General features: G+C 39.6%; 1 protein-coding gene across 1 annotated transcript in view; it reads right to left on the reverse strand.

Annotated features, from left to right (window-relative positions):
• The window catches only part of LOC110171178 (cadherin-4-like), a 345743-nt gene that overhangs the window by 85585 nt on the left and 235605 nt on the right, over positions 1-24553 (reverse strand). Inside the window, 2 exon segments of the mRNA XM_020936869.2 lie at positions 12259-12399; positions 19560-19831. Of these exon segments, the coding sequence (XP_020792528.2) occupies positions 12259-12399; positions 19560-19831 (413 nt within the window).

A 24553-nucleotide genomic window follows, 5' to 3' on the forward strand; every position in this document is an offset into this window, starting at 1 on the left:
AGTCCTGGTTTAGTCTTGGTTTAGACCTGTTTTTGTCCTGGTTTAGTTTTGGTTTAGACCTGGTTTAGTGTCCGGCAACGAGTGGAATTACTGAAAAAAAAAAAAAAACGAAAAAAGGGGATATAGCCCAAAATGTGAAAACAGGAAAATACCGCCGTGTAATCCATTTATTTCAACAAATTAACTGTAATCCAATTACCTCTCATTAAAACAGTAACTGTAACTGAATACAGTTACTCATAATTTGTACTCTGATTACGTAACTAAGGTACATGTAATCTGTTACTCCCCAACACTGATAATGATGCTAATAAAAACACACACCAGCTAATGTGCTCAAAAAGTTTCAGCTAATAAATTTTAAATTGTAATTGTATAGCCCCAATCTTGATGATTAATTAAGTTTATGTATATAATTAATGAATTCGTATTGTGTAAATAACAAGACAGTTTATTTGATTTTAGCTTAAAATGAAGTGTTGACTTCAATCCACAAGCTGTTTTCCATTTGGAATCGAATGCAAATATACACATCCTCCACAGCCTCCATACACAAAGCTCGGGGAACAGCTAATTAATATTCACATTTACAGCAGAAGAAATATATGACTTCTTATGAATAATCTTGCCATAACACAAGATTTGTATTTCATTGTTTTGCAGCTGAATTACGGGAGAGTTTGCTGCTGTGAGCCCGGGTAAGAGATGCTGTAAGCAGACAAAACGTACTCAATGCACAGGGGGCTGCTATAAAACTGCAGACAAAACAAGCAAATCCAAAAAGCATATTACGGTCTCATTAAGAAGCGTAATGAAATATACAGCACAATATGAGGCAGTAAATGAAGCCGAGTTTTCATTTTGCGGAGCACACCGACAGCAGATCACAGTCACATTACGATCATTCTGAGTTAACTTAATATTCAACTAATCTTTGCCAAGTAAAGGAGACCAGAGTGAATGTTTTATCATATCAGAAAGTATGTAAAAAACACTGGTCACATATTCACATCTGTGCTACCAAGAATAACGTGTGACACAAATGAAGTACGTATAGCGTGTGACAAAGAAGTAATTAACCAATACTATCTATAGACATGATGGACATGACTTCATCAGATCTGTGATTATTATTTAATTGATAAAAGCATAAAAAGATGAACAACACTGCCATAAAATAAAGATTCAATAAAAAGAAGGCAAGGAAAATAAAATAAATCTACTTTTTCTCAAACGACTGGCATTTTCAAACCTACATTGTATATAGACCATAGTGTTTTTTTATTTACACATTTTACCTGGAGTTGTGTTTTGTTTCTTTCACACATGTTTAACACAGAAAACCTGCATATTTAGGCTGAGTTCTACTATTAAAGGGAAAACACTTTGTCCCACATTATGATTTCATGTGGTAACACAGGAAGTGCTTCACTGTCTCTGCACAGTAGAGCTCCACACGACACACACCTTCAATGGAATCATTTAGGCTACGTTCAGACTGCAGGGCTTAACGCTCAATTCGGATTTTTTTGTGAAATCTGATGTTTTTGCGAGGTTGTTCACATTTCCAATTCCAGAGTTCATTAACAATTTTCGCCTACTTCAGCTCAGAATAGTGACATTTGTGTCTTGTTGATAACGTGTAGGTTGAATGAATGCGCTTTGACCGTTCACACTGGTCGCATGTCAAAAGATCAGATATGTATCAGTTTCAGGAGCACATATCCAAGTGGCCTGTGTCACATTTGAAAAAATCGGATCTGTGCCATTCAGACTGTCATTAAAAGATCAGATACAGGTCACATAGAAGCCAAAAAATCGGATTTGGGTCACTTCAGGCTGCAGTCTGAATGCAGCCTTAGATGATTTTAGACCTGGAATTGCCAATTTCTGCTGAACAAAGATTTAAAAAAATAACTGCTAACTTGAGAACTACTGCTTCATGACATCACAAGGTGTAACAGAGCATTTTGAGCTCTAGAGATGTAGACAGTCTAATATTAAAGGATTCAACATGTGTGAATGAAACAAACCACAAATCTGGGAATGTTTTTGAGGAGGTAACAATATAACATGGCTTAAAGCTCACAAGAATCAATTTTGTCTAATTTTGTGTAAACCTTTAATATGAACACCATTAATCAGTGTTTTGGTTTTTACTTTGATATTCATGGATTTCAGAGTGATCTAGCTGTTCCCATGGCAACTAACTATTCAAAACAAACTAGTATGTATTTTGAATATGTAAAAGTCCTGAAAATATCACTTGTGAACAGGAAACTGAAAGTCATGAATAAACGGGAAAGAAGAAGAAACCCATGAATAGCAATTACGCCGTTCAAATCAAAATATTTGATCTCTTGAATGTGACAAATCTTCATGAAATCATTCAAATCAGGAAGAAATCATTTGTCTGAAACCCACAAATAAGACATCCCACAGATACAAGCAGCGTAGCCCACTATAATGGTTCTTGGATGGATCCTGTTTTACTCAGTTTCATGACACTGCCATGATGTTATTTTTAGTTCTAACCACAAAGTCAATAGTTTTTTCCTCCCTCCTGTATAGTTTGCATTGTTCTCATATGTGTGAATAGCCAGCTCTGTTAACGGGATGGGGTCTCTCTTCTTTTCTTCTCTATGTGCAGGTAGCTTCCCATCAGTGCAGCCTCATTGGGCCCAGTGAAGGTGTTTCCGAGACGTGTCCGAGATGGGAATGACACAAATGGCCTGGGACTAATGTGGGCTGCTCCCTCTCCTGTATGTCACCTCCTCTTCCTTCTTCTCTCCAGGCTGTGTGTGAGTTTTTCAATGCATCTAGCAATCTTCCAACACAGCCATTTAAGCCTAGTCACACTGGTCTATTTCCACCATGCTCACATCTGTTACCTCCACTGGTTCGACAACACAAGATTGCATTTAAGTAGGGTGACCAAACGTCCGTTTTTCCCCAGACATGTCCATATTTTGCATCCTGTCCAGGGCGTCCGTACACACACATATATATATATATATATATAGGTCTCAGACAGTGGGGTCCAGAGGAAGAGGAGCTGGAGGGACCATCATGGCAGGACAAGCCCCTACATGGGGCGTACCACCGGAACAGAACTGAAGTGACTGATATCAAGAAATCCTACCAATGGCTTGAGAGGGCTGGTCTGAAGGACACACAGAGGCACTGATCCTGGCTGCTCAGGAGCAGGCCCTGGGCACTCGAGCAATAGAGGCCCAGATCTAAAACACCAGACAAGACCCACGGTGTCGACTGTGCAAAGAGGCTCCTGAGACAGTCCAGCACATAACTGCAGGGTGTAAGATGCTGGCAGGGAAAGCAAACATGGAGCGACATAACCAAGTGGCGGGCATAGTGTACAGAAACATCTGTGCAGAGTACGAGCTGGAGACCCCAGGATCAAGGTGGGAAACACCTCCAAAGGTTGTGGAGAATGACCGAGTCAAGATCCTGTGGGACTTCCAGATACAGACTGACAGAATAGTGATGGCGAACCAACCAGACATAGTGGTGGTGGATAAGAAACAGAGCAGAGCCGTGGTGGTGGACATCACAATACCAAGAGATGGTAATATCAGGAAAAAGGAACACAAGAAACTAGAGAAATACCAGGGGCTCAAGGAAGAGCTGGAGAGAGCCTGGAAAGTGAAGGCATCAGTGGTGCCTGTGGTGATCGGACACTCTGGGCTGTAACCCCCAAACTGGAAGAGTGGCTACAACAGATACCGGGAAAAACAACGGACATCTCAGTCCAGAAAAGTGCAGTACTGGGAACAGCAAAGATACTGCGCAGAACTCTCAAGCTCCCAGGACTCTGGTAGACGACCCGAGCTGAATGAGAGTGAGAGACCAACCACCGTGGAAGGTGAGAAACACATTTTTTATTTTTTTTTTTATCAGTGGACAATAGTAATTAACAAACCCTCCATGATGCATTATGTGTGGTACTTTCTAAATGATAAGTAGGGCAGCACTGGTGAAATAAATCAGAATGAATGAGCTGTACTTGTTTGTTGCTATGGAGCTCCAGGACATAGTGTCACACAACCTTGAATTAAACACACCCATTTACATATTGCACAACCTGAATTATTGCCTTTGTTTGGCGGCTTAGCACAGACAGACTTGACTCTGTCCATCAATCATTGCAGTCTCATATTCTGTAGTGCAACAGCAGTGAATGATTAAGACAATTTACTCCTCATTCTCGGTGGTGGCTCTGTAGAAACAGCTGTCCTGGGGCAGATGGACGAGGATGAAGCTTCCAACCACAAGTACTGAATTGTGTTGCTTGTTGTGTAAAAGTACAGATACTGGAGCAAAAAATACTCAAGTAAAAGTATGAAACATGAAAAAAATCTACATATAAAATAATAAAAAAAAAACGAGAAGAGAGTCCTGAAATCTGCTCCTAAATGTAGTGAAGTATAAGTAAAAAGGCATGTAAGTATGTGTATGTGAAAGAATGTACTTGTAAATGTACTGTAGTTATATATATATATACATAAAATCCTTCTCAACCTATCAAGCTATGACTGTTATCTATTGAAATGAGATGATTATCTTTTAAACTATTTGTCACACCCAGTGTTGGGGAGTAACAGATTACATGTACCAGAGTTACGTAATCAGAGTACAAATTATGAGTAACTGTATTCAGTTACAGTTACTGTTTCAATGAGTGGTAATTGGATTACAGTTATTTTGCTGAAATAAGTGAATTACAAGGCGGTATTTTCCTGTTTTCACATTTTGTGCTACATCCCATTTATTTATTTTTTTTATTTCGGTAATTCCACTCCGGAAACCCAAACAGAACGTGGTAATAAGATCTTTGGTGGCGTCAGTCACACAATGGACGAGGTCGAAGAGCCAGTAGAACAGAGGCATCAGTGCACAGGTAAAAACACATCTGTGTCTTGGAAATTCTTCTCCCGACGTGAAATATAAAAGAAAATAATAAATATAAAATCACCTACAATTTAAACGTCAAACCGGAGCTACTGGCACTGATGAAAACAACCTGCATAGACTCATGCTGTCTGCACTACTGTCCTATAGTGACCTGAGACACGAGGGGACACACACAAACACACACAAACACACACAAACACACACAACACACACACACACAAACACACACAAACACACACCTTCATCATCGTCATCGACCTGAGAACGCACGGACACCGCCGTCCTCCCGTGAGCCGCGTGTGGACTGTGTTTTCTCCCGTACGCTGCGTAAACCGCACCTCCTCCTGTGCACCTCTAAACCAGAACTAACACCAAGACTAAAACCGGGACTAACCCAGTCCAGGACTAAACCAGGTCTAAAATCAGGTCTAAACCAAGACTGAACCAGGTCTAAACCAGAACTAAACCAGGACTAAAACCAGGACTAAACCAGGACTAAACCAGGACTAAAACCAGGACTAAACCAGGACTAAAACCAGGACTAAACCAGGACTCAAACCAGGACTAAACCAGGACTAAACCAGGACTAAACCAGGACTAAAACCAGGACTAAACCAGGACTAAACCAGGTCTAAACCAGGTCTAAACAATATGACACCTAACAGTAAGTTGGATATAATTTAAGGTGATCTCATATAAAAATAATTTCTCTATCTTGTTATTGTCTTTTAACAGACAAAACCTCTTATGTTAACAGATCCTAGTCATTGTTTTTCTACATTAAACAGTTGCTTGTTCATGGAGACTTGGGCTCAACAGACAATTTGAAGAGAACAAACAAGAATTTTCAAGATGTGGTTGCTACATTCATGTAGTTTTAAAAAACATGACAATATCAAGTAATCCAAAGTATTCAGATTACGTTACTCACTTTAAGTAATTTAATGGATTACGTTACAAACTACATTCTGGAGTATGTAATCTGGTCACACCTCACTCATATGGATGCATTTGCTTAAATTTCAGGTTAAATTCACATCATAACACAAATCTGAACAGATCTACTAAGCAAAGCCATTTTGTGCAAATGAAAGTGCTTGTGTCATTATCTAAGTGCCTGGAGCATCTACATTAGCCCATGATTGTCCTTAATGTGTTGTCCTATCTCCACTTGCACAGAATCAAAGAGAGTTGGCTCTAGTCTTAAATTATATGCAACATTTTGAGGACTTTTTCCCCATTCAAAAGATATAATATTTCACTTTAAATAGATAATCACTATGGCAACTATCCTAATTTCTGATATTTCTGAAACCTATAGTGTCATTTAGGCTTGGCTTGATAATTACTATATTGAATTGAGCAATACTAATATTTATCGAGGCAACTTTTTCCTAGCACTACTTGGAAAATTTGAGTTATTTTCCTGCACTATGATAACTTTGAAATGTAGAAGGTTAAATTATGAACTTCTATGACTCATTATAGATACAAACAAACTATGTAAGTGTTGCATTCTGTTATTTATTTATCACATTTGTAAATTTAGAACTGTTTTTTTGTCTGATAATTCTGCTTTATGGTTTAGTTTTAATATTATCCTTTATCATGTGACAAACCTACAGTCATCTGCCTCTTTTGACACCGAAAAACTAACTAATTACACTCACGGGGTTAATTGGGCTTTAATATCACGCCGAGCTGTGAATTGAAACCACAACACCACCAAAAAAAGTAAAAAGAAGTGAGCGTTGAGTGGTTCTTCATGGCAACTACACACAGCACAAAATGAATACTGCTTGAATCCCAGACTCGGCATTCAGTCAACCATCTGTCAGACTGAAAAGCTGTTCAGGAGAGAAGAGGACAGAGGAGGGGACAGAAGAGGGGACAGAAGAGGGGACATAGGAGGGCACCAGGACACTTTCTCAGACAGTTCTGGTCACACACGCACAGCTCTACCTTTCCAGCAAAACTTCTATATCAGATACATTTATGAAGTGTGATTTTGTTCGACCATCGAGACTTTAATTGACAGACTTGGCTTACTTCAAAATTAAGTGGTATTCCTGTCATTCATTGTGTTTCCATTGTATTTGCAAAGAATAGCTGTCAAGGGATTTTGTCTGCTTTTTTTAGGATCACATTCCCTTACTGAAGGCCTGGTGTAATACATTTTCTGCTGAAGGGCTTTCTGTCATAAATGCTCTTCTTAAATATCCTAACATGTTTAATATGAAAGATTTGTGTGCTAAGTAATGTTGCACAGAAACTTAATGGGTTAATCCTGTATTATTAGACTGTCTACAATGCTCTATGCCAGGGGTGCTCACACTTTTTCAGCATGTGAGCTACTTACAAAATGACCAAGTCAAAATGATCTACCTAATACAAAGCCAAGCAAACTGCACTGAAACACTGGACCCTCACCCACAGTTTGAGAACCCCTTCTTTAAGAGAACTTCCTCTGGCACTTTACACAAAACTATGAAAAAAGTGAAGTGAAGATTTTTAAACCTGTTTTTTAAAGTTCCAAACTGGAGTTACATTCTTTTCTGGTTTTGCAGTGACATTTACCAGCCTCTGCACATTTACCAAACCAAACGTGACAAACACAGATGCATTTGTGCACTTTTGTTAGACAAACTTCAGCCAAATGTGGCAGTAGGTCTGTTCCGTAGATCCGCTCTATGCTGTAGACCTGCTTTGTGTCAACACTGGAACACAAATTTAGACTGGTTTTTGCTTCACGTTTGGTCTTGCTCTTCTAATCAGCTGCACTGTGGGAGGGGCTTGTGTTCGCTGTACGCAGGAAGGAGCGAGAGCGTGAAAAGGCGAGGGGTGGCGTGCTGACGTGAGGCAGATGGACAGGTAGGATGTTTAGGAAGTTGAACCTGCCCTGTGATGCACGCTGGTACACGAGGGCACACGCTGTTGCAGACGAGCCGTGCATAGGGAGCGTGTGTGTTTGTGATGCGCCGTAGAGTCTCCGCTCCTGCACCCGCTACAAGTTTATTACCAACAGCAGCGGCCGTAATGAAATATGATCACACTTGTTGAGTGTCAGACCTTGAGTGAGAGACAAGACTGAGTCCAAACACGAGTCTGAGACGAGACACGGAGATCTACCCACACGACCTTGGCGACTGACTGGTAGATCACGATCGACGTATTGAGCACTCCTGGTCTATGCTCTGTTCCACCTTGTGATGTCATGAAGCGGTGGACTTTATTTATGTATTTTTTATGTAGATTATAGCAAAAATGCAAAGTTCCATTTCAAATTAACAGCTACCATTTATCTTGTGTTTAGCAGAGATTGACAATTCCAGGGCTGAAATTATCCAAATGATTCTAGTGAAGGTGAAAGTGAAGGTGAAAAGAGTTTAAACACAGAGCACTTCTGTTTGTGAGAAGAACCTGCCTACATTTGCAGGGTTTGAGTGTTAAAGGTGCATTGTATAACTTTTCTGGTGGTCCTTCAAATGATTTTCTCCATGGAGATGTTATTGATTTGTCTGGAATGTTTCACAATATGGCATGAAACCTTTCTATTTTCATGGAGACCAAAACAGACCAAGTTATAGGTCAGATCTGTGAAGAGGTAAGTCTGCTCATAGTCATTTTTAACTGAATGTTGAATTAAATTGTTAATTGAATATGTAAAGTAGAGCTGTTTCATGTCAGACTGTGGAACATTCCGGGCGGAGCAATGGCATCTCCATAGAAACAAGCAGGTGACGGACCCTCCAAGAGAAAAGTTACATAGTGCACTTTTAAACATGTGTGAATGAACCAAAACAAATATTAGGTATGTTTTGGATGAGGAAAAACATTATAACACAGATCAGAAAACAGTGCAATATGGACCTAATAAACAATAAACTTGATTCATACCAACATTTATTCACAGAATGGAACCCAGAGAGCACAGGTCATAGTCGTATCTTCACAGGCTAATAGTACGAGTCCCACATACACAGTGACAGTTTTAATCTGACATGAGACGTGCCACATGTGAAAGGGGATGACAGAGAACTCCCTGGACACCGGACGGCCCCAGTGGTCATCTCTTTGTGAGGGCAAGTCTATCCGGTGGAGCAAATCTGCCCTCTCGTACAACACTCTAGTGAAAGGAGATTTCCGTAATCCGGCCGTGTAAACCTCACATGACAAATGGGCGTGAGGGGCTTGTGCAGGGCAGGCGGATGTGTGCGTGTGTGTGTGTGCGCGCGCGCGTGTGTGTGTGTGCATGTGCGTGTGAGTATGTTTGTGTGTAAAAGGCTACTAAAAGCGGCCTGTCTGCCAGAGCAGCTGATAACAGGCGGTCTCAGAGGGCATTTACAGAAGTCAGGCAGCCCAGAAGAAAGTATATTTTTATGCACTTGTAGTTGCTGGTAATAAAATATCAATTATTGGTCATTTATATCATTTACAGTGTACGCAAAATTTCTCTTTTTACAGTTCTCTTCTATAGGCGAGTTTCATTGTTGACAAAAGCGCGCGTTGCATGCTGGGAATTATTTTGGTCGGCGGCAAGAAACACTAATTCAACATGATGGACGGAGCGAGAAAACACGTAAAGGGTATTGATCCCGGTTATTTATCCACTCTAACGGCAGAGGACCCAAGAACATTTGACCAGAAACATCGATGGAGCCAAATCACCCTTTTCAACCCCGACAGAACCTGAACCAAACCAAATTTCTGGTCAAAATCTCCAACTACCTGGACAAATATTCACTTGGGCGATATCCACAATGACTTGGTGGAAACTCCTGGGCCATTCACAGCAGAAAAGATGAAAACCTCCAAGATGTGTGTTGTTGAACTTGTTGGAGTCCACGGTTTGTTAGGATCTTCTACGTTTGCTCTGCGGATGTTTGAAAGTCGTTTAATTCGCCGTTAGTGGTTCTTTTCACTCAGAATACGAAAAAGACATTTTCCTTCTTCCGTGCTTCTATTTGTGCATCCGATAATGCAGCAGGAATTTACCATTATCGGGGATAAATACGCGAGGTTACGCACTGTGTTTGATGCTATCGTGTTTCTTGCCTCTGACCAAAATATTTCCCAGCATGCAACGCGGGCTTTTAATAACAATGACGTCAGCTGAAACTCGCCTATTGATACTGATACTGATGTCATCAATATTCCCTAAGTGTGTGATGCTAACTCTAAGCACCGCTCTATGTGAGCCTTGTCAGACTTTAACCTGAGCAAGTCTCTCTTAAATAACATTACAGTCCCAAGCTAGTTAGCATTCACCATCAGTTTTTCAGTTAGTCACTCTCACCTTTTTTTTTTAATTGAAAATCAAACTCCTAAACAGGACTGTGAATGCTCATATTGATCACAGGCTCCAAAAATGTGTTGTTTAAATCCATTTAGTATCTTAAAACTTTTTTGACAGTGTTTGCAATCCTGTGCATTGTGTCTCCATGGTAACTGGTGAACATTCTGCCAATATACCTACATGTAGAGCACCCCCATCATGATGTCACTGCAAAGTATCGTTATAGTTCTAGTTCCATATAGTGCAATCATTGGCTGCATTTTCACAAGGAACATGCTCCTCCTGTACCGTATGAGGCAGTTTATTGATTTACAGCTGTCAGTGTTCACAGTGTTCAAAATACTAATACTATGATTTAATATACTGTGTTGCCAAATATGCACTATTTCATGAGCAGTGGTATTGTTGAGATTTGTATTGTTGGTCCTTCGGTATAAACAATGTTTTGATGTATGTCCAGACAATGAGAAGCTAGCAGGGAGATAGTGCCCTGAGTAATCCCCACATCTGTTCCACTGAGACCAAACACAGGGTGGAGGATTTTCTGAGCAAGGATTATTTCTCTGTATGTCTACCTGCCTGCGGTGCCTAAAGGCACAGCAGACAAATCGCTCTGCATCCCCACCTAAACGGGAGACCTGAGCAGTACTATTAGCCTGTCAGGTGCGCTTGATAGAACAGACCAGTGTCTCCAGGTCTTGTACAAGATAGTGGCACATGTGTTCTCCATTCTGTGGTATTATCTGAGCTGGATAGGTACAGGTATGTTTAAACATGTTTTATCTGAAGCTAGCCAGATTGTTGGTCCATGCAAGTAATGATTTATGTAATGCCCAGACTATATTTTATAATGCACACACTCAATCATTTTATATGAGCAGCTCTAACTGCTGAAAGGAGTAGAGTGTATGTGGATACAATTGTTCAACATTCAGTAGCTAAGAAACCTTCCATATATATATATATATATATATATATATATATATATATATATATATATATATATATATATATATATATATATATATATATATATATATATATATATATATATATAAAAGCAGCACGTGCCATTATAATCCCTCACCATCCCTTGCAACTCAAGGGGGAAAATGCCGTCACGAAGATCCTGCCTCTCACCTCTCTGCGGAAAACCTAAATTACTAAGCTCGGCTTGGGCCTAAAAACCTGATTTATGGAATTCATATAAAATAGTGACAAATAATTATTATAATGGTTAAGATTTTGATTCTAGTATTGTTGTTGTAGTGGAGTAACATGGTTGACTATTGGCTGAATCCTCTTCCAGTAGTTTGATGTAATGCAATATTTCTCTAATCTAAAACAGACACAAGATTCTATTGTTGCATGAAAATAAATAAATAATAAAACTCCACATTGTCACAAGAAATCACAGACGCTAAACAATAATATTGAAACTATTCTATAATATTGTAGAAATAATATGAGCTATGATAAATGAAACACTTTGGTATAGTTTGCATCTGTGATCACTCATAGAAGTTATTAATTCAACAATCTACAACTTTAATCTTATCATATTGCCAAGAAAATAACAAAAAATTCTCCAGAAGTGCAAAGAAAATGTACACACGATAAATGTTGACGTAAAAAAAATTGTTCCATCTATCATAATATTGAACGATATGTCGATATAGTAAGAAAAGTGACAGGTCTACTGGCAGCTAAAACTCTGGGTGCCTTGGGTGCTCTACCACCCACTATACAGATAAATTAAAAGCACATTAAAGTATATATGAAATGTACATTGCATAGATATTTTGGGGTCTGAAACATAAAAAGGTATATAATAATAATAATAGTTCACTGGGTTAAAAACACTCTATTCACATTTTGTGGCACTTCAGTGGGTTGGTCAAAGCTTTACTTGACCTCTCCGATCACCATGCATGTCTAAAAGTCTCAAAACATTATTCTTTCAGGAAATACATGTTATGAAGTTGTAAATGAAACCTTTGGAAAGCCTTAAGATAGGAGATTGCACTCACCCTGACGAGCATGTGAGGGAAGGGTCCACGGGAGTTTTCAGGCACATTGATTGGTGGGATGACCCAGTCTCTCTTCTGTCGCCGTAGCCCATTGGCCACCAAGCTCCTCTGATGTTTCCGTGGGAACCGGATCACTCTGGGCTGGGACTCCCACACTCTTGACAGCATCTCTTCTATTCCAACCTGAACATAGAGAGAAGACATCCAAACATGTCATATCACAGCCACACGCCTCTCACTGCATGTGGAATAAGGCCCTTTCATTTCAAGTCTGCAGCGACAGGTTGAAAGATGAATCTATTAAATATGGAGCAGTGTCACTTTTTTCTTTGAATAAAATCACAGTCAAAGAGTAGATGTCCTCAAAACAGTGTGGCCATTGGAAACTACAGACATACATTTTTCCAAGTAAACATTTCAGTGAGTTGGTTGGCATTGCATAAAAAGGCTTCTGTACCTGCTGAATTTGTAATGGGTCTGAATGTGTCTTGACATGAACTCTTTTTCTTACTGGTCACTTGGAGTTTTAAATGGAGTTTTAACAGGCAGCAATTATCATTCACTGCTCCTGGCAGGGTACATCATTTGCAATTGCTTATACACATGCATCCTGAATTTCACTGATGTATATTTTAACATTGCATATATGCAGTGACATGAGCGGATTACAATAGCCACCTTTGAAAATGGTGTGACTCTAGTACTGAACACAGCACCTGTAGTGTTATGTTGTAAATCAAGGCTTAGGTGCTGTGTAAAATGGTATGAGAGCTGTTTTCCTCCTTCTCTTCTTTGGTGTCCTTCTGTAAGACGCCTGTATTTTTGTAATCCAGCTAATCCTATTGTGCTTTCTGCTCCATGCACAGGCACACGCACATTTGGCTTTGTGCCCACGTCACCTGCAGCACAGAGGCTCATCCCACCTGACACACACATGCATATTAGATCCATACACACCTGCTTAGAGCGAGACAGGTGCTGTAAACTACACCCTTGTCTTAACTCCTCTCATGGCACCAGCTCAGAGGACAGAGCCACAAGCGTGCACGCACCAAAGCCTGGTCTGGGGATTTGCATATTGATTTGTCAACCTACACTTTCATGTAGTCCAATAACAAAAAAGCTCAACCATCCATATCACAAACGCAGAGCGATAGCTTGCAATTTCTAAATATTTGAGACACAAGGGGTCACAGTAAACTCGCTGGTTGTTAAACCAATAAAGCTACAAAGTACACAGTGCTCCTAAAGTATTGCACAGAGAGGTTATTATTTCATGGTATTAATGGGTTTCAGACAAACAATTCCTGATTTGAAGGACTTGGTGAGGACATTCTCCATTCAAAAGATATAATATTTAGATTTGAACTGCTTAATTGCTATAACCACAGAGGACAGTTGCCATCACTTAAAACCCATAAATAGCATAGGCAAAAACAAAAAACACAGTAAACTATCTGTCACACATGGGCTGCTTTCTCCTGTTCTGCGGTGATCTGTACATTCTTAATATGGTACAAGTGTAAGTAGAAGTACATGGTCTTGTCTCTGATATTATTTCATTTATTTTGAACACTGACATAGATTTTGTTCTGAAGTGAAACAAACTCCAAATTGGTAAGTGAAGGCAAATTACAAATGCCTAATTCATACTGCTCATGAAGTCACCACACTGCCTTTAGGTCTGGACCCCCGATTCAACATGCCTAATACAGACTCTGATCTGTGCATCTATCTGATCCCACAGAGGAGAAGGGTGAGTGAAAGGCAGTGACTGTTTGAAGGACAGAAAGGGGAGCAGATGTGTCTCCCAGATAAGATAAGTCTGATTGTAGCCGCACTCATCCAGAACACCCAGGTACCAGCTGGCACCGGGAGGCAGAGCGAGAGCCAGGCCTAGCAGGTGGGCACCACTGTGTACTCATGGATTTATGTTTGGAGAGGCCGGACAAACAAACATGGCAAAACAAACACTCTACAAATGACGCTAAACAATTCCAACATTACCCCCGGAGATAAATAGAGGATGTAACGTGAAACCAGATAGCCACAAGAAGTTGATTTAGAACAATATAGGACCGTCAGCCATGAAATTCTCATGAACAAACTTACAAAACACATTTGGATCATTTTTACGATATGCTGTTTGTTGAAGTAAATTATGTTTTGAGACTCTGGCACTGGTATTAGCTGACACTAGGTATTGGCAAATACTTAAAATCATAGTGTCGACATCAGTATTGGAACAGAAGATCCTGGATTGGTGCATCTCTAAGTACATACATGAAAAACAAAAATCAATCTGAAAAAAAATAAACAAACCAACACATACACACAATCGTTCATTTTAGTGAACTAAAATGGCATTAAAAACAACAAAAAAGTTAAATAATCAAAACTAAATGTTTCCAGAAACTGTCCAACTACAATCAAGAATTTTAAAGTAGTTGGACAATGACAAAAGTATTCAGTTGTATTTTCTGACAATGAAAAGCAAGTATTGTGTGCCAATCAGTTTGGCAAAAGAACAACACATCACAACAAGGTGATGGAATGTGATTGGCTCAACTGTATTAGAAGCACTGCCAGAATGGAAATGCAGAAGAAGAAAAGACAGCCGGGCTGAAAATGAGTGAACAGAATGATCGCGAGACGTTTTACTTGTCACTTTCAAGCAGCGTAGCAGATGAAGGTGGCTGGCTCCAAGACTCAATAGAAAAATTGACAAAAGAAGATGCAATCGATGGAACAGCACAAGACAAGGTGCTTATGAGGGCTTATAGGAGCTTGAACTTACAGTTGTGAATGTGCATGCGTGGGAAGTGATGCGTGTGGCTCCAACATGAACATATGCTGAGTGGATATGTCATTCCACACTGCAACATGGCTCCTATTGTGAGGGGGGCCAAGAACATGACAGGAGTCAGTTAGCGGCTCCCCTGTGAGACCCAGAGCCAGAGGCGCGCAGGGCCAGGTGGCAGCAGTCGGCTCCCAGGCAAAGAGCGCTCTGCGGGGCCACTACAGCGCCAACTCCCCCTCAACCCCAGGGCTGGCATCTGGAGGTTAGCTTTGTCTACAACAATGCACAGTTCATTACTTCATTCTTGACATGGATTTTAAACTATAACCAATGTGTTTTTTAAATACCAATTAAACTCGAACTGGATAAATAAAAGATGATACATTAATGATTCACAGTAGAACATTTCAGGCAAGACAATGACTTCTCCATATAGACATGCAGGTACACAAGAAAAGTTACACAGTGCACCTTTAAGTAGTGTTTCTGTTTTCATCCTTTAATTGCTATTGGGAAAAATAATCAAATGTGTTTCTATCTGCTACCACATGATTAGACAGTGATAAGCTCTGTTTACGTGGTATTATTATGATGGCTGCCTATTGAAAATAAACATCGACTGGCAAAACAAAGACAGGCTCAGATAACCATCTCTCATTTAGTTATTTGTTTGTCAGAAACGGAAAATGAAGAGAGTTTAAAAACAGAACACTGCTGATAGGTTTTAAATTGAAAAGTGTGCTGCTGTTTGCATAAGGAACTGGAATGATTAATGGTACACAAGGCCAAAGAGCAAACATCCAACAAGGCCATGTATTTCACCACAAACATAGAAGATATGCAGCATTAACAGGCACATTTTTCATTTGAGGGAAACTCTAGCAAACTCTGGCATTTAAACCAACTTTTGTGCAGTGAAATGATGATGATGACGATGTTACACAAGCAAAGGGTGAGAAATAGTCCTTAAAGGGCCCATGTTACACAATTTTCTGATCTATGCTGTTTCTTCATCAAAAATATACTTGGAGTTGTGTTTTGTTTTGTTCACATATAGTTGACACACAGATCCTGCATATTTAGGCTCAGTTCTTCTCTCGAATTGTTCCACCTTTTGATGTCATGCAGTGATATAGGAAGTGTATTGTGTTTTTAAACTCCGTACACCTTTACTAGTATTGTTTGGATGATTTCAACCCTGGCATCTCCGCTCTCCACTGAACTAAAGGTAAAAGGTGGCTTTTAACTTGACAACTATCACTACATGACATTACAGAGCATTTTGAGCTTTGGATATGGGTCTGGTCAAGTGATGACGGAGGGAAATGGGCAGATTTTTGACATTCAAATGTCTCTTATTCAGAAACTAGAGGGACTATTGAAATAAGTAAAGTATCAGAATGTAGGAAAGAGTTACACTCCAACAGGGTCAAGTTAAACCTGTGAGATTCTTTCAAGTTGTTGACAAAAAATTTAAAAACTCATGTCAGTAACGGAGGGAATGAAATATGCAGCACTTTTTGGACAATAAATCCAAACAGTGATAACTAGTGTTTCTCACTTCCATATCCTTAACAAACTGGTTTGAATATTTGCTTCATATAGTTTTCTACCATATGGTACAAGATTAGGTTGAAAAACCTCTTACTTTCTGAGTCATGAGATTTTTTATTAAGAAAGGTCATGGTAACGGAGGGAAAAGTAAGGGAGGGAAAATTGTGCAAACAAGTAGAAGGTGCAGGATTTTACATCATTTGTCACTTTTTTCTTCCCAATACTTTAATATTACTTCAAAATGAAAGGAAACTATTTCTATAAAATATGTCAGTCCTTCCAAGCAAATTTTTATCATTTTAAATACTTTTTTTTAATTTTTTTTTAGAAAAATCACGTACCTTCATCAACAGTTCAAAGATGGAATAACACAAGATATGATGAAATACATCCATTTATTTGCAGGTCTTTGAAATTTGGGAAATAATTTTTGTTCCATGTTTCATACATGGTCTGTTTAAACATATGGAACTTTAGAACCAAAAATGGTACAGAAAAAAGGTCAACAGTTTCATAAACTAGAGTACATATGTATCTGTTCAATACATTTTTATATCAGATGAATTAACTTGAATTTTTGGCCTTGTTGTTTACTTCTACTTGGCCCATATGTAGACAGTCTAATAATAAAGGATTGCTCAGACATGTGTGAATGAAACAAAACACAACTCCAGGTATGTTTTTGATGAGGTAATGACATTATCATATGGCTTATATCTCACAAAAATCCATTTTGTATAATATAAAGCCTTCAACATGGTGAGATGTACATTTCAAACTGTATAAGCATAAACATGTGAGCATTGTCATAGGGTTGATTGTTTTTCTCCCATCCACTAACACGCCTGGTTTCCTCTTCACATTCCTCCTGACATTAAGTCAAGCTTCATTGTTGGTCTCTGGGGGGGCTTTTTTATGAACATTGCTTTTTTCAATATTCTTTCATATTATCAAGATGGATAGTTCTTTGGATAAAATTCTCATTCGTTGAGGAGTGGTCCATGATCACTACCTTTGGACAGAATATTGTATACACAGCATGATAGAGTAGTTAGGGTTTCACACACTCTTCTTCGTGTATTTCTTTCTCTGGTTTAGCATTTAACATTCAGTAAACATTGCAGTTTAGAGACTGAACTTTGTGAGTGAGTGCACAGAGAGGACAGAAAGTCAAATGTGACGTGAAAACAACCTTGTCCACACAGCTCTGACCTTGCCTCAAGCCTCTTTAATACTGCACTCCATTTGCACTCCTACATTTACAGCATCCCACTTGGTCCAAAATAACCCAAAGACACAAATAGAAAAATAAATAGTAAAGGTGAATTCCAAAGTATGGCCTGGGGGATGGTCACAACAATGGTTGGTACTTCATATAGCCATTATAAAATACAGTGTTTAGAGCCTGCCAATGCTGTCAAAAGACATTTCAGTAGTTTTGCTTTTGTCTGTATGTGCTAACTGTTTGACCAGGAAAAAGATGTGATTAAAACACTATTGGCATTTGTAGAAGAGAAAACTACATTAAAATGACAAATTTGTGGATGATTAAAACAATCCCAGTCCCTAACCAGCAAGCTCCAATCAGGCTATGAAAAAAGAATTATGGTGTGCTCCTCATATTTTGTTCTAGTTTTATCAAAAGTGTAATAACTTTATAATGGTTTGTAAATGCTAATGAAGCTCAAAAGTGGGCTCTGAGGAAAGTGGTCTCTTTGGCCTCCAAACTGCTGAGGCTGCTCAGCACAGAGAGCTGTACTCTGGGAGGACCTCAGGCGAGGCAGGGCTATTCTCTGATGCAAGGCATCCTCTTTGCAATCAGTGTTCTCTCCTGCCCTTCGGTTCAAGCTTCTGCCCTCCACTGTTTCAGAAAAAAAAAATGGACAAAAGTCCTCTTTTGTTCCACTGTTTATATTATGCTTGAGTGTTCATAAGATGATTACTCAGCTGTCAACCATCTTGTTTGTTGTTTGTTTTGTCTTAATGTGGTTTAGAGCAAACCTTTTGAGTATTGCTGAAGAACAATCTCCAAGAGGGAACAAATAAAAATCTATTTCATTCTGTATTGCATTTCAAACACTTGATATTTTAGAATCTGGCCCCTACAGGACGATTCATCTTTAAGCCTATATACTATAACTAAAAAAAAAAAGTGTTAGAAGTTCTGCCTCTGGGCATGTGGGTAATTTCCAGTTAAGAAGAACAGTGCTGGAATCCTGGGCTATTTAAAGAGGTTGACAAGTACATATGAACAAGGCTGCAGGGTGAAATCAGAATTATATACCTTTAAGAGCTGGTTTCTAGGTAATTAGAGGGAACACATTTATTTCTTGTTCATTTATTGAATCTTTCTCCTGCTCGCCGATATAGAGAACATAATTATAGAGTGAAACTAGATCACCTGGCCCTCGCAGCCGCTGCCAGGGTGGAACATTAGCTCAATCAATGTCAATTATTTTCCAGTCTCCATTATTGCACCACCAGGAGTGGGCAGAATTTTAATCCCCCACTCTGAATCGCTTTAGCAACAGGGGACGAGGCTTTTTGTCATGATTAGAAACATGACAGAGCATTAAGGCTGACGCAGTTCAACAAGTAGTGCAGGAGAAATGATAATGGCTGAGTGCTGCTACATGGAGTGCAGAGGCAGAGTGGAAGCTGGTAACACAGCCCATAAACTTCAGCTAGGGCGTGTGCTGCCTGGTAATGCTGGAGTATAATGTTAAGACTTAAGATTCAATTTGTGAACTTTTCCACTAAATATTTGGTATCATACAAATTAGATGACACTTCTTGTGTGTTGTAGCTTATCTTGTCAAGTCCAAAATATATGACCTGTCTGAAGTAGGTCATTATAGATGTCACAGAAAGTTCTGCATTTAATCCATCTAAGCTTTTAATTCTTCTCCAGCTCTGGTAGATTTATCTAATCAAATCCAGGTGTTACTGTTAGCACATGCATGTGTTGATGTTGCCCGCTACCTCGCTTTACCTTGCTCAGGGGCAGAGTGTGTGGGTGTCCGGCCAGTGCCAGCTTGACTGTTGCCTCCCAGATGTGTGGATCGTGCATTCCTCTTGCAGTCACCATAAACTGGACGGGTTCGGACAGGTTGGCCACCTCCTGCTCGGTGTACACACTCCCGTCTGAGCGCACGCTGAAGCTGGGGTCACTGCTGACAAAGCCCACCTCTCGACTGCGCTGACAATCGTCGAACCTCACTGCACACACAGACAGGGAGAGAGAGAGCAGGTTCAATTAAAGAGATGCACCACATTTACCTCATGAGGGCAAATCCTCCTCACATCTGGCAGGTTTATGATTAACCCACATCCATCACACCATATCGCAGAAGATCTCATCCCCTCCTTGTCACTTCAGAAAACACCATTTGATGTCTTTGACTAAACAAACTGCTTATCTGTTTTTCTGCACTGGAATTCACCAGGGGAGACCTAATGCTTTTTTGGAAATGGAAGGATAGCTTTGTAAAAATTGCATTTTCCTCAGCTTCTCCTATGGGAAGTTATAAAGGGAAAAAGTATATTAGCCTGACTGGGCCCATTGTACCCTGTGCTTTGTTGCAAACTGTCTTGAATGACATTTGGAGGTTTTGCTTGACTTGCTCACAAAAGAAGCCGTGAGGAATATCACGCTTCCAACAAACATAAAAAGCTCTCTCTGAACTCTGTACAGTTTGGGATTATGGAATCATCCATCCTCTGCTCTAGGTTTACTGTTGGGTCAGAGGCGCATCATGACCTCACAGTTACCTGAGTATTCATTCATTAAAAAATATTTATTTGATTATAAAGTGATTTTCAAGACATCACTTTTTCACTCCAAAGTCACTACAAAGAATACAAATTGACTACAGCAGTTTTTGGGTTGCCTGTGATCCATAATACATCCTTCTCCACTACTTTAAAGAGATGTGAGTTTGGTCACGTTTGAATTTCCTTGAGATCAGATGGGCATGATTGACAGGAGGATTAGCCCATCAGTGACATGGTTCATCCATATCAAAACAAATATAGAAGAAAAAAGACTGAAAAACATTGTGGATTTCTATAGATTCAAAGAGTGAAGCCTTAAACTCTGTTGATCTGAGGGGAGAGTAATGTTATTTTGTTTAATATTATAGATGAGCAATGAGTTCATTTGATTCACATGCGTCACTTAAATGAACTCATCTGTTTGCATGGCTGTGCTGGAGCCTGGAGGTGCGTCAGACGTGGCCACACTGATATCTAATTCTGAACTTGCCAGGCAAACTTTTGAGCAGACTGATCATGAGTTAACAATAACATGGCAAATGTCAAATTTTCCATTGCCTCTTTTTTTGATTAATAACAACCAGTAAAGAGAAGGATTTACTGTAAATATGAAACATTAGATCTGAAATACAGAATCTTGCATGTCTTTTGTGACTCGATGATACAAATGTGCCTGCTGTCATAACTCAAATTTAATTTGATATAATTCAGAAGTGCATCCATCAGCAGCATCTGAAATATTGCAGCATGAGAATGAGAGCAGGTGGGAGATACCATTACTCACAGACATGTAAGTGTGCACCCTGTAAGCAGAGCTCACAGATAGAGAACATATTGACTGCTGAGTTGAGTGCGCCTCTGGTGAGTCTGCTGACAGCTGACATGAGTGTTCCATTACCCCCAATGAAGTGAGTACCAACAGAGTCCCAGACAAGAGCATTTATAAACCCCTTTCATGCCATTGCACAAATGTAATCAACACTCCAAAGCATAACAATCAAATGATTTCCAACATGATGCAATGTGATGAATGACTGATTGCTGCTTGTACAATGTTGCACCCATCACCCGCACACTTCTGAAATACATGTGCACATCTGATCTTATCTAACACATGCTAATAACAAGACAAACTGATCCCATAAATCACCAAAGAGCAGATCGGGCTGCTATGGGCAATGGCAGCGACACTTGTCAAAAGAAAAAAAAACTGTCAAGCAAGCTTTTTTTTAATCAAGCTATCTATTTAATTTATCGCCAAAGCTCCCAGACAAAAGCAGCACCCAAACAACAAATCTGTCACCATATCTTAGCTCCGCCAAAATGGGGACGCTTGTTTTCAACCTTGGGAGTAACTGTGTGTAATGGGATGGGCGGTAAACACACCTCTGACAACGTGTGCATCTGTTTACAATGGCAAAAGTAATTCATATTTTAATTTACAAAGAAACATACAGCCCAATGGAGGACATCTTTATGAGTGACACCAGCTCTGGGTGCATTATTGTTATGAGGCGCTTGGGATCATTTGTCAAGGCACGGCTGGTTTCATCTCAGGTTGTGAGCGTACGCCTAGACCTGCTCCGATTGTCCTGCAGATGAATGGTGACGGCAGCCTTGTATTATGTAAATGGCTTCAATTACCTTGAATGGAGAGGGCTAATTGTTGTCAGTTAGACAGGTCTCTTGTGGCGTGGCGTTGGATGTGGGGTTTAGGGACTTACTCAGAAGAAAAGAGATTCTAAGCACGTCATGAGTGTGTATTTAGCTAATGCATATATTCATTCAGATTTCTGAATAAAAAGGTACTGACTTCACACAGCCTCAAAAGAGCTGGAGAAGGGACACCTGGTTTTGAAAGTGCCAAGGATCTCACAATAATATTAACAGACATTATGCCTTCATCACAAAACCACAAAAGACATAACAAAATAATACAATAAAATGTTTAAATGTTACTTTTAGGCACATAGCATTGCATAGTAACAAATATAGAAATGCCGAATTCTGTGTTTAAGTTTTAGGAACTGTATGCCCATTTTTTCATTAAATAAAGTTCACATTTTTGCAAAGACTTTAAGTTTTACTTAAATTTCTTATAAATACAGACTCAGGGGCAAGAAATGTCTAATGCTTTTGAATAAGTAAAATAACAAAACTCTTATACATTCCTCAGCCTTTTGTGCTTTAATTGGAATATTGAGCAGTTTGCCAGTGGAATTAAAATAAGACGTAAATATAAAGCAGATCAAAATTAATTATAAAGTCTTTGTAAGGTATAAAAGAAATGGAGATGTTGGTTGGTTTTCTTAATGCTTTATTGTTTTTTTCTATGCATGTTCGAAATAAACAACAACTAACAAACAACTGTGCTCTTCTCTATTTCAACAGCTCCCAAAATACATATCCAATTTAGACCTAGACTAAATGACATTTTTGCAGCACATTCTCTCTCTGACTGTGGGCGGGAAGTACAAAGTCACCATAATGTTGCAAAGGAGTCCCAAACGCTTCTGCAGCCAGCTCACATGCATACAGGACCTTGACCACTGTAGTTTTTCATAAATGTCCCTCTATTCACTTCAGATCCTGCCTTTATAACACATTTATGTCACAGATGAAAGCAGCCGAGAGAAACTGCATTAAAAGTCAAGATTATGATAAAGGATTTGGGGATGTGGCGTGATAAGCCAGCCACGCTCAGATGAACAGATATGGTAACATCCACCCGATGCGAACTCCAGATGCATATTAAGTCAAATATTTTAAAAAGTGATAAAAGAAAATTGACTCATGTGAGCTTTAAAGGGATAGTTTGGGATTTTTGACATAAATCTGTATGTCATCCCTGTGAGCAGTGTCGTGCATCCACACTGACTAACCCCGACAGCGTCCAGTGAGCCGAGATACTGGCCGTTTTCGGTGCTGAAAAAAGTAGTCCAGCAAGTTGGCTGGGGACTGTAATAAAGTGTTTTTCTTCTCAAAACAATCTGTGTTCAAAAGAGTGATACATTTGCATCACAAAACCATCGTCCTCCAAAAAGTCAGACCCCATAATCACTTGGCACTATTTTCTTTCCGTTCGTATCACCGCGCGCTGCCGCCAGGTGACAGCCGCGTACGAATCCACTCATGATCAACTCTTGATTCTCCAGGCTGTAACAACAAAAGTCTGGCTGAATCTCCACACACATTTCACTATTTTCCTGTCATGGACTTTGCGCTGAGGAAACTTTGGCTTCTTGACTTAAGCTTCAACGTGGAAACCAAACCAGGTAAGAACGAAGAAGTGCTGCTGTGTTTACAAGAGAACAGACTCAGAATCAGCTGTAACTCTGTGTGCAGTAAATCACTCAGTGTCATATCACCAGTGAAGCTTCTACAAAACCTAACTTTATAAGTCGACTGTTATTACTATTGTAAATGTCTCTTACACTGTTGGCAGCAGCTACGTGGACGTGTGGATGATTCCATGTTTCTATTAGTCGTCCATGCTTCAGTCACAGTGGAGGCTCTATGTTCACTGTGTACGAGTTTCTAAATGACGTGATGGTGATTGTCGCTCACTTGGTCAACTTGTACCACTTCTCTGTCTCTCTTCTCTCTCTGCTCGTTCTAACTCCATCTGGTGAATTTCAGCATCAGTATATTCAGGTTCATAAAGATCTCCCCTTGGCTTTGTGGTAAAGGCAAAGTCTTTATTATCTGTGTTGTAATCAGACATGTTGTCGCTAACATTCCAAGCAGTAAACACAGTGATGGATCCGTACGCGGCTGTCACCTGGCGGCAGCGCGCAGTGATACGAACGGAAAGAAAATAGTGCAAAGTGATAATGAGGTCTGACTTTTTATGCGACGATGGTTTTGTGATGCAAATGTATCACTCTTTTGAACACATATTGTTTTGAGAAGAAAAAAACGCTTTATTATACAGTCCCCAGACAACTTGCAGGACTACTTTCGTCAGCACCAAAAAACGGCCAGTATCTCGACTCACCGGACGCTGTCGGGGGTTAGTCAGTGTGGATGCACGACACTGCTCATGGGGATGACATACAGATTTATGTGAAAAATCCTGAACTATCCCTTTATGCCATGTTACAGTGTTCTTGTGTTTTGTTTCATTCATACATGTTTGAGTAACCCTTTATTATTATTTGTCTGTCT

Source organism: Boleophthalmus pectinirostris, unplaced genomic scaffold (assembly GCF_026225935.1).
Source record: "Boleophthalmus pectinirostris isolate CB_2022bp ecotype Guang Dong unplaced genomic scaffold, ASM2622593v1 HiC_scaffold_3, whole genome shotgun sequence".
In the NCBI taxonomy this organism is placed as follows: Eukaryota; Metazoa; Chordata; class Actinopteri; order Gobiiformes; family Gobiidae; genus Boleophthalmus; species Boleophthalmus pectinirostris.